The following is an 11,800-nucleotide window of genomic DNA, read 5'->3' as shown; positions in this document are numbered from 1 at the left end:
TTTCCCAGTACAAATTCTTAAAAGCCTCTAGGCATACTGTGAATAATTTAGAAGAGATGAGAGGCTCCCTGTCTAACTCCTTTCTCAATCAGAATATTCTCACTATCTTTATGTAATTTTAGGAATGCTGTACTTCCTGTGTTCTAAAGTAAGATTTTTATATTCATTGTTCTTGAAGGGCTTTCATTACTGCTGAGGGTTTGACAGAATCAAAAGCTTTCTCATAATCTATAAATGCCATACATAGTGATTAGTAATACTATGTTGATTTTTTCATTGACTGGTTAATTACATGGATATGGTCGGTTGAGTACCCACTGATATATATAAATAAATATATATATATATATATATATATATATATATATATATATATATATATATATATATATATATATATATATATATATATATATATATATATATATATATATATATATATATAATGTGAGTGGTGGGTGTAAGGTACTTTCTTAAGGTATTGTGCTATTCAATCAAGTATATTTTAAAATTCTATAATGATTGTAACATGAAATTAATCTTAAAATAAAGCTAATATAATGAATGACTTTCAAACCTTGGCAGCTATAGCCTTCAGGATGTAACCTTGGCCAATGTTGAACAAAACTGATTTTTCTGTTATCATGTGCCTAAAAATCAAAATAACTTTATGGAAATATTTATTATCATGCCAGGAATTCTTGTTGTGGTATGTCCCTATAATCGCTACCACATATATCGTCACCATTATCCTTCATTACACAGGAACAGTATTCTTCTCTCTTGTTTCTTTGGAACCTTACTCAATCCAGGAATATTCTTACACACCCTGGTAGGCACTTAATCAAAGTTCCATCACCATTCCACAGTAGGACCTACTTCGGTTTCAATCCCATCATCTCCCTATGTTTTCCCACCCTTACTTATTTACTTTATTGTAAAGGCTGTATTCGTGATCCTACCACACAAGGAGACCCTGTGCCCTAGGCCTATAGGACCTATGAGGCATGTTTGTCGTATACATTCTTAGTTATTAAGAGTATCACACAGCGTATTCTCCGTTAATTGTCAGAAGTATTTAGGAAACAAGAAAGAGTTCAGCTTCTTTTGAAAGTCTTGATATATTCAGTTAGTTTCAAATAATTTTCAATCTAACATCCCAAACAGTTATTGTAGTTTGGCAAGATCATCTCGGACCTACCCTAACTCCTTCCATTTTATGGCATCAATCTCATCCTCTCTTCAATCACGTGTAATTCTATCTTTCTTTGAAATAATAAAATTACATTGTTAAAGAAAGTAATTCTCTTTTACACGATGTTTTACAAATCATATACACATATTTATCAATAAGTATCTTTGGCAATGAATACATCCGACACCTTTATACTTACTTGCAATTTGCAAATGGTGTCCACCATTCTTAAAGAAATAACTTTGGCTACTGCATCCTCAGCAGGATTATTGTTATTATTATTATTATTATTATTATTATTATTATTATTATTATTATTATTATTATTATTATTATTATTATTATTATTATTATTATTATTATTATCATTATGACAGACAGCATCTCTTCATGAGATTTTTAATTTTATGGTTACGGCAATAACTGTATTGACATTTTCCAATTTCCCTTTTGTTTTAAAAATTGTTTCTGCAATCACCGTTATTGTTACCCACTGAACTTCCAAAATCCAAATCGGTACTTAACGAAGTTTCTATTCGTGTACGATTATTTTAGGTCTAGTACGATGTACGATACATACCTTATGTATACACATATATGTATGTGTGTTTGATTAAACAGTTATACTAAAATATTTTGAAATAAGTCAATCATGTCACTCGTAAATAATTATTTTGAAACTGTGTACGATAATTTTGGTTGAGAAACGACAATTTTAAGGCTCATGTGCGATAATCCAGTCGAATAATCTGGCAACCCTGAGAGAACGGCACCCTGTGATCAGTTGTTATCTCCTTGTTTGTTTTGTAAAAGACGTTTAGTTTTTGCTGAGATTTTGAGTAAGTTTCCTTGTACTGTTATTTATTTATTTCTGGAATTATTATGCATTGTCTAGCATTTTATTCAGTGTATTAAAATCCAAAAAATCAAAGGTTTGTGGCTTACTGAAGAAGTGTAAAGACAAATCGTACGTGAAACTGTCTTGTGGATGTGGACGTATATATCTCTTGGGTAGTTATTTAAGGGCTTTATTCTCATTTATTAATTCCTATTAAAACAAGACCTCAAAGCACCCAAACTAAATCTTGAGTGAGCTTCTTGGCCTCTGCACATTCTCCAACTTTGTCTTAATTAAATGCTTAGGCCTAGCCTTCTATGCTACCGTCGGCTGATCGTAAAACCCTACAGTTAACCCTTTGTTTTTTAATGTGTTATTCTTTCCCTTCATTTTGGTAAGAATTTGGTATTCTTTCCCTTCATTTTGGTAAGAATGTGGTATTCTTTCTCTCCTATTTGGTAAGAATGTGTTATCCTTTCCCTTCTTAAGTATACAAAGCTTCTGTGTACCACGAAGACCTAGGCCAGTATTATAATAGCCTGTTTGTCTCTTATGCTTGTTGACTCAATGGTATGTAGCCTATGCTAAAATGTACGATAGCATTGGGCATAAGCCAGGTTACCTCTAGGTAAATTAGTTTGGTGTAAATTTGGTAATTATTTACTCGTGCTCCAACATTAGATGACATGGAACCTTCATGTTCCCTCCTAATCTAATGTAGGGGGTATTAGTTTACAAGACCACGCTCTCCATTTACAGTACTCCCAAATTATGCAGTCCTGCAGCTCTCCTCATTTTGTACAGTACTTAGAAGGTTCCTTGGGTAGTTTGTAGCGCTACGGCCAAGCGTCCTAATTTGCTTATTATCGCTCCGACTGTTATCTTGTATAGAATAAAAACGTTTGGAAATGGTCTACGGAACTTAAATATGTTGTGTAAGGGGGGTCCGAGGGGGCGCAGCCCCCCTGGGTAAGGACACGGCTTTTAGCATAGGTTAGGTGGGTTTTTTAAGTTAGCTTCTCCCGTCGTACTTGTAGGTAAGGAAACTGTTGTGTAAGGGGGGGTTCGGGGGGGGGGCAAAGCCCCCCTGGGTAAGGATACGGCTTTTAGCACAGGTTAGGTGGGTTTTTTAAGTGAGCTTCTCCCGCCAAAATCGTTTTTAGAACGACGGCCACAGTTCAGAATATTCCCGTTTTCTACGGGATCTGGCCGTCACTTACAAAGGCTCCGGTTCCTTAAATGCTGGGAAAGCAAAATATGGCAAGATATATTAAGCAAGGGGGGAGGGGTCATAAAAAAACCAGCTTTGTTTCCTCACTAAACGACCTGGGAGTGACATCGTCAACATAGTCAACCTAACAGAGTTCGGGATGCCAGCATAAATAAACAGAAGTTCGTGTTGCCAGCGTACATATGATATATATTCAAAATATATGCTAAATTAAAAAAATTGAGGAATTACCCAAAAGTGTCCCTAAATCATACTATTCACAAATAGTGAAGCTTTTGAGTAATTGCTCCATTTTTAAATTAGTACATATTTTGATTATGCAGTTTATCAAATGTACGTTGTCATCACAAACTTCTCTTTGGTTGCCTATATTGACAGTATCAGTTCCAGGTCGTTGAGTGAGGAAACAGAGTTTTTTTTTTTTTTTTTTATAACCCTTCCCCCCTTGCTCAACATATCTTGCCATTTTTGTCTTTCCCAACATTTAAAGAACCTCCTAATTACTGTACAAGAATAGGAGAGCTTCAGGACTACATAAATTGGGAGTAAATGGAGAGCGTGGTCTTGTAAACAAATACCACGTATGGTGTTTTTTCAATGGGGTTGACCTCCCTCTTACTTGAAATGACACTAAGGGGAACATGCCGAGTTTCTTCTCATTAATTTTACTGTCAGCGGACCTAACTGTGTACTGTAGGCGTTAATGTAATTTGCAGCATTCCTTCAGTGCCCAGATGTCTGGCTTTATATCCCTCTGCTTTATCTGCATTCTTGATTCCTTTCTACCTTCTTGCTACCCAACCTCTCATAACTTGCACTGGAATACTGAATGGTCTCACAGGACCCAGGGCTAAGCTATTCGTCCCAAAGTCCTAAATCCAGTCCAGTCTTACTCATGGAATATTGTAGCATATCCAAACAGTGTGCAGGTAAATATATTGTAAGTATAACCATGTGCTGTTCATAAATGAATATTAGTTTGATAAGCAACAACTTAGGCCTAGACAATTTTACTGCCTTTACTCAATGTGTAAAGACAGTGTCCTACAATTGGTGATGGCATAATATGAGGTTTTAAAGTTTACTAGTTTGGGCACACACAAAGATTTACCATCAAATCACATACCGTAGGTCTATAAGCTTTAAGATTGTAGGGTAATTCTATATAGTAGCTCTTCCACTAATAATTTTGATATTTTTGTTTTCTGATGAATTGCTTAGTGCTTTGTCTAAAGCTGACCTTTTTTTTTTTCGAGGAGGAACAGTATTTTTACCCTATTTGTTAACCTCTCCAATCTTGGGGGACCCCCAGTGGGAAACCAGGGTCTTTGGATGGGGAATGAATTAAAGAATCCATTTTAACATACGAATAATGGCGCATGTAGAATTAGCAATAAACAAGGCCAGCAGATAACCTTAACAAACCACCTAACCTAACCTAACCTTGTAGCCGTATCCTTAACTAGCAGCAATAATAAACATTAGATAACCAGTTGGAAAAATAGGCCTATATGGTTCATGCAAGTGGCTGAAAATTAAAGTATCATGACTATCTAGAATTCACTTCACATCCTTTTGATGGTTTTTGCTCCGCCGTGCGCTCGCTTCGCTCGCGGATAAAGAAAAACTTCAAGCTCCCTATATATTGGCAAGCGGTAATACTTACACATGGGTAACAATAGCTATACACTGAACGCAGAGCATTTCCATCCTAATTAATTGCAGACATAGATGAAATTACACTAAACTTCAAAATAGATTGTACTTCCCTTAAGTTCCCTCTTGAAGATGTCTTTATGTGATGGTGGTTTAACTCAAACTGAAGGGAGGGGTGGAAAAAAGATGGCTGTTGTAGAACAACATCCCGGGAATTTGTGCTAAATATTTGGAAGCTTCTAATTGGTTAAAAAAGCCAGGTAATGATTACGTCATACAAAAAACAAAGCTGGCCAAAGTGAATGCAAGCAACGCTTGCGCAGTAACTCGACATCAGTCTCCCAGATGTAAACAATGGACTGGAAGTGAGAGATAGTCTTCACATTTTAATTGACCGATAAGTAAGTTATTATGCCAAAGAAAGTGAGTGATAGATTTTGCATTTTAATTGACAGATACGTAAGTTATTATGCCCCAGAAAGTGAAGACAGACTTCACATTTTAATCGACTGATATGTAAGTTATTATACGCCAGCCCCCATTAAACATATAAAGAAAAATCCCAAACTAGCCAGCACACGTCTATTTCTTATAACAAATTTCAGTTTCGCTAGTAATTAAATGCAATACCTCACTTGTGTACATTGGTTGCCAAATATATTTACTGAAAGAAATTTTTTTAAAGCTTTCTTAGTTTACAATATTACATAAGTAATGATACAGTATCCTTATCTATCTCTTTTTATTAAATAAATTTACTAGATTAGTCAATTTAACTTCAGAATAGCAGGAATGGGGTCAAATTGTGTCTCGTTACTATGCTTACTGTCAAACACAGAAGCACAAATGATTGCATTTTCCTTTGGAAAGTGAGTATAGAGCCATCTACTCTACTTTAAGCAAAGGATGAACTGTTTTACCTTCACAATCTCTGAAGCATCCTTGTGCCCTGCAAACAGGTTGCCTAACGTTTTTTCTCCACAATTGGCATTTCCCAATAGAAATTTATGAATTTATGATTCGTTACCACGATAGGGAACCCTATCATTTCTTACTGTAATTGGGAACTTTATGATCATTTTCTGTGATCAGGAACCATACAATTGATTACCGCAATCAAGAACCTTACGCTGGTTTACGAAGATCTGGAATCATAAAATCATTTACAGTGGTCGGAAATCTTACTATACGGTACTGTAATGTAAGAGTGAATGGTATACTGTGGCTGAGTTGAAGTCTTTATTATGTACGTGTAATTGAAACTCCACTCTATTTTCTGATATGTAGTGCATATAGATCTGTTGGATCACCTGGAGAATTGTAACCCCAGAATCTCCACCTGTAGAATAGTCACTCAAGAAAATCCTACAGGTAGAATCATCACCCCAGGTATATCACATGTATATTTACCTGTAGAATCATCACCATGTTTATAATTTGTACAAAGATAAAAGATTGTTATTGAGTTTAACAAATTAAATTTTTAAAGATTTATTACACATTCTTAAAAATTTAAATAATAACCTGGGGAAATTTTTGCTCCGCCGTAGCTCGCTCCACTCGCAAAATTAACATTACATCGCTGCTCCTACGTTCTGGCATGCGGTGCATGTTGAGCTGTGCCCGTAAGCCCCATGGATCGTTATTTCTGGGATAATTTTTAAGGTAGTTGAAAACGAACCCCATTTATAGAATCGTCACTCCTGAATCCTCACCTTTAGGTCTTGGGGTAACAATTCTACTAGTGATCTGATTTGTTTTACTTTTTAAATAAAAAAAGTGTTGTAAGTGTTTTCTTCTAACGAAGCTCTGCCTTATAAGTAAGTGTCTTATGTTTCTTCTCCATTGGTGTAATTGATATAGATATCAGATTATATGCTTGAGTATGGATTCTGAAAATTTTGGAGGTTTTCTCTACTTTGTTCCAAGAAAATATTTATTGTAAACTTAGTAACTAAACTTACATTATATGTACTTTTTAATTAACTGTATTATGTCTTTTCCAGAAGTGTATAGAAATCAACATTTCTGCAGACGATGGATCTACCTGTGTTATCAGATTTTAGCTGCTCCGAAAGTGACTTGGAAGACAACAACACAGTAGCACTAAAATCCATAAATTCAGTACTTAAGCAGGCTGAAGAGGCCCATGAACGCTGTCTTAGTAAGGTACTGTCATTATATTTCAAGACCCTGCATAATGTATGTATATACTGTATTGTATACAGTAATACAAACAGCAGCTTTCAACAACAACAAAAATCAGAAGAGTTAATGTTTGGTTTTGAATTGCCTATCTTTGAGTTACATTTGCTTATCATCCAGTGTCACTACTGTTACAGTACTATCGTCTGCTTACATATTTAGCTTTCTTCTTGCTGCAAGCGGGTAACAACTCTTTGGTCAGCTCTCATGTTTCTGTTTTTTTTTCCTCAAATATTTCATGAGATTACTGTACTATATAATCATGGCTAGACTTGTGCTTGGTATTTTTGTTCTTTTTTGTTTGCATTATAAACTATTTATTCATGTCATTTTAAATTCTAGTTCTTTGAGATTCTTTGCTAGTTTTGGGGAGACCGAAATGTATAGGCCTATCTTAAATTTGATCTTCATTCTTAGTTGTGTTAAGTGAAGAGGTACCATTATGCAATCGATAGGGTCCTTGTAAAGATTCATTGGTTATTCTGAGAGGAATTTTTTAGCATATTTTAAGGAACACAACTCCTGAACTCTTGTGATTATGGAAATTCAACTGTGTAGTACAGGTATTGAGTCCTATCATGGAGAAGGCATGGCTATTAGAATTAACTGCATACCTAGTATGACGAACAGGATGGTACTGTCTGGGAAGCTTAAATGAGAAGAATGGTCAGAATTATGAAAAAGCTAATGCAGTGGGACAAGGGATATTTTTCCTGTGTTACAGGACAATTTTACCAGAGGTACAGGGTGATTCTACCTTAGATATTGGATACAGGGCGATTTTACCTGGTGGCTGGACAAAAAAAACTCAAAAAGGGAGTCTCCCTTAATTTCCCACTTCCAGACATGCAACTGATTTCGGGAGTGGGGCACACACCTGGGTGTCCTGGTTGCATCAGGTGTGTGGTCGGCAGAAGAAAGGCATCTACTCATCAACGTATTTGATTTCTAGTGCTTTGCAGCAAACTCTCCAAGGACATCTGAGGAGGAATGCGGTATTGTTGATGAGGGACAGCCCCTACGTAGTAGCTAACATCAACAAGCTAGTTGACAAAGTCGGCATACATCTTGGCGCCATACCACGTAGAGTTTTCAGCCAGATACATCTCTGACAAGAGTAATGTTCTAGCAGTCACCTGCCTAGAAGAAAGGCTTCTTCCCTTGTGTGGCTTACTGTTAATCAATCTATTTGTCACATGCTAAACAGAAAACTCCTGGTGTTCTGTTCCCCTGTTCCAGACCCATGAGCTGTGCTCAAGGATGCTCTCAACACCTTTTGGATCATCTGGACATCCATGTATTTCCCCCATTCAGCCTGGTTTGCTGGAAAATCAACTAAGTGTTGATGCCAGGTCTCAAGATGACCCTGGTTACTCCCAGAAGGGCACAAGCCAAGCAGTATCGCACTCTGTCAGCACTTCAAGTTGAGGTCCAGAGAGAACTACCCCCTTGGAACCTGCATCTTTTTCAGCTGCACTTTCAAAGGTACCATCTATCAGGGAAGTCAATTGCACCCTAATATCTCCTGCAAGCCAAAGGCTTTTTGTGAGGGACTGCACAAATGTATGAGTACCTACGATGGTCCTCTGTAGGTGTACTTCTTAAGTTGGAGCACTGATGATGCAGATTGTAGACTTTATCTTCGCTGAGAGAAGCAGCTCTCAGTAATGGCTGTGATAGGGTACCATTCGGCTTTAAGCACAGTTTTCCAACTGAAGGGCGTAGACCTCTCCTCCACATGGGAGCTGTCTATACTCAGGAGTAGCTTCGAGCAGTCTTGCCCACCCGTGGACCTCAGGCCCCTTGAGGGGATGTGAATTGTGTTCTCGTCTCTTGCATTTACCCCCTACAGTATAAGCCTATGACAAGGTCATACATAGATCTAACTATCAAAACTGTCTTTTAGATAGCCTTAGGTACGTGTGTTGGAAGGCGGTCTCCTTTAGTATTGTACACAAATTTGTGCCCATAACCCCTAATCTGTCAGCAAATGACCCTCAAGTGCAAGACACCTTTATCTTTTCTCCTTGAAGCGTCAGGTGGTAATCAGGAGGAGGTGCTTTTGTGCCCCTAAAGGGCTCTGCATCTTAGGGCCTGGGTCTCGGCCACTTCCTTAGCACTGGCTGAACCAACAAGAGAGGTGTCGGAGAGTACACTCTTGTTCTGGCTTTGTAAGATAAGATTAGCTTATGATTCTACCATTGAGGGAATTGAGGTACCAGCTCGGAGGAGAAGCCACCAAATTGGGTATTGGTCCCACATTGACCTTCCAAGATAATCTAGCAGTTTGCCAGGTGATGAGGGCAGGAGTTTGAAAGAGCCAAACAATCTTGACTGCCATTTGTGTAAGTGGGTATACTCACAAGCCTTTTGATACTTCTATTCTTGGCTCTCTGATGGCTACTGAAGTAATTGTGTGGCCAGCCTGGGTCCCTTACAGGATAAAACGCATCTCATCTTTGGTAATGTGTCAATGTAAGTCTGAATGATAGTTGGAATGAATGGCTCTTCTGCTTCCTCTTTCCTTCCCTCCCCTGTTGATGATGAGGTTGTACTGTTGTGTTGAATCTGACATTGATGCTGTTAAGCGACACCACCTCTGAGCACCTTTCCTATTAAACTAGGTCTGTAAATAGTTCTTCCCCCTTTTTCCTTAACTGAGGGAGGATGTTGGGATGAATACCAAACTCATTGATCATCATATGTCAGGTATTTAATTTCTGTAAAAGGAAAAAAAATTCCTTCATTGATTGAGTACCAGGTACATGACCAAGTATAGGCCAGACCTTTTCAGCCCTCGCATCCCTGTGATGGGCTGATAGGAGGTTGCTGGAATCATTTTCCTCGCTTCCTTAAAGGACCAGGGAGACTGGCATATTCCAGGGAAGAAAATTAACCAACCACAGAAGTTCAGTTCTAGAGCTATTTCTTAATACCAATAAGTGAGTCTCCCTATTTATAAGAAATAAAGGCTTGCACATGATACGATATACAAATCTGTCCTTGAATGGTAAAATTTAAGTAGCCTACTGGAAATGTCTCTGCCCTGCAGTCTGTTAGATGGGACTTGATAATTTTGCGTAGTGTCTGAAACCTTGCCATCCTTGTGAGCTAGGAAAGTGGGTTTTGGGAAGACCTATAGGTCTATCCACTGTGTCATCAACCGCCCTTGCTTGACCCTCTCTGGTACTAGCTTGATGGAGAGTATGTTCAGTCTAGGACATTTAGTCCATGGGCCAGAAAGTGAAACCCTCCCCCCCCCCTAGGGAATTTTCACGACCCCCCTAGTTTTCTTCCTTAGGGTATCCTTTAAGTATATCCGGGTGTTTCCAAACATATAAACGTGGCAAAAATGCAAAATCATCACTTTTTGTACAAACCGCACGCCAAATTTTCACATTTTCAGCCGCACTTACTTTGTGTCGCTTTATTGGCTCTAACGTCCTTAATATCCAAACTAAGTGAAAATTTTTGGTACCAACATAATGCTAAGACCAAGTGCTACACAATGGTATATAAGTATGTCCATAATTAATGATTATTACGTATTCCAGGGCCACTATTGTACCCCCTACCCTTAATTTTTGTTCGAAAATGGGCACCTGTAACTAGTTGCTACTGATACTGATGAAATTGTTGAGGCATTTGGTTACATTTCTGTATTTGATTTTGTACATAATCTTATTTAGAATATTGCATATCAGTTTCGTTCACTAATTTCCCAAAATATATTAATTAAGTGGCAATAATCAATTCATTGTATAATGGCCACGTATTATCAGCAATACCCACTTTTCCCCGTAACTTCTGTAAATTGTTACATAACTGTATCATTTTGGTGTCAATGGATAACAATATATTCTCCAGCTTTCTGAAATTGGTTCTGTGCTTAAACTATGATGCATTTTCATTTCAGGCAAAGGATCCAATATCAACTGGTAATAATTAGTCAGCATGGCAGAACGTCCAGTTAGTTTACGGAAAAAGAAAAGCCAGAGGAAAAAAACCTCTTCAGAGTGTGCCAAAAGGACTTGCATTATACATTTTTCTGAACAGAAAACTGACAAAATTGTTCGAAAACTGACTGATGTGAGCTTTGAAAAGATCAAGGAATCAGTGCAGCTCCGCAAAGCTAGTGCTGATGCTAATGTGAGGATGGACGAAATCTGTGAAGAAGTTCCAGAGACACTGAATGCAAATACCCATGGAATACACAGGAAGTGTTATCAAAAGTTTACAAATGTTGGTCATATCAAAAGTAGAAAACGACAACATCCAGTTGAAGATGACGAAGGGCCTTCAACTTCAAATCGAAAGCGAGTATCATCCTCATCAATTTTATTTCCTTCAGATCAGTGCCTGTTCTGTGGAAAAAACAGAAAACGAGACAAGGGTGTCAGAGTTTCCAAGAAAGTGTGTTACAGAAACTGCAGCTGAGTCAATACTACAGGCTGCAAAACATAAAAATAACTACACATTACTTGGAAAGATTGAAGGCTGTGACTTGCGAGCACGAGAGGCACATTATCATAATTCTTGTCGCAGAGATTACACTCGTAAGCAGGAGCGAAATGTTAATAAAGAGCCGGATCAGAGTGCTGTTGAACATTTAGCTGCCCATAGCGAAGCATTCTCCTACATTATTATTATTATTATTATTACTTGCCAAGCCACA

The 11,800-nt window shown here is 37.7% G+C and overlaps 1 protein-coding gene across 4 annotated transcripts in view; it reads left to right on the top strand.

Moving 5' to 3' along the window:
* The first annotated feature begins 1,941 nt into the window (after positions 1 to 1,941).
* LOC137638531 (uncharacterized) overlaps positions 1,942 to 11,800 on the top strand; it is a 77,218-nt gene continuing 67,359 nt past the window's right edge. For all 4 annotated transcript variants that reach the window (XM_068370658.1, XM_068370659.1, XM_068370657.1 and 1 more), the window contains exons 1-2: positions 1,942 to 2,034; positions 6,927 to 7,089. In XM_068370658.1, coding sequence (XP_068226759.1) covers positions 6,958 to 7,089 — 132 coding nt within the window. In that variant the 5' untranslated portion in view covers positions 1,942 to 2,034; positions 6,927 to 6,957. The remainder of the gene's footprint in view (positions 2,035 to 6,926; positions 7,090 to 11,800) is intronic.

The sequence above is a fragment of the Palaemon carinicauda genome, chromosome 3, assembly GCF_036898095.1.
Source record: "Palaemon carinicauda isolate YSFRI2023 chromosome 3, ASM3689809v2, whole genome shotgun sequence".
Classification (NCBI taxonomy): Eukaryota; Metazoa; Arthropoda; class Malacostraca; order Decapoda; family Palaemonidae; genus Palaemon; species Palaemon carinicauda.
This window is presented reverse-complemented; position numbering and strand designations above follow the sequence as displayed.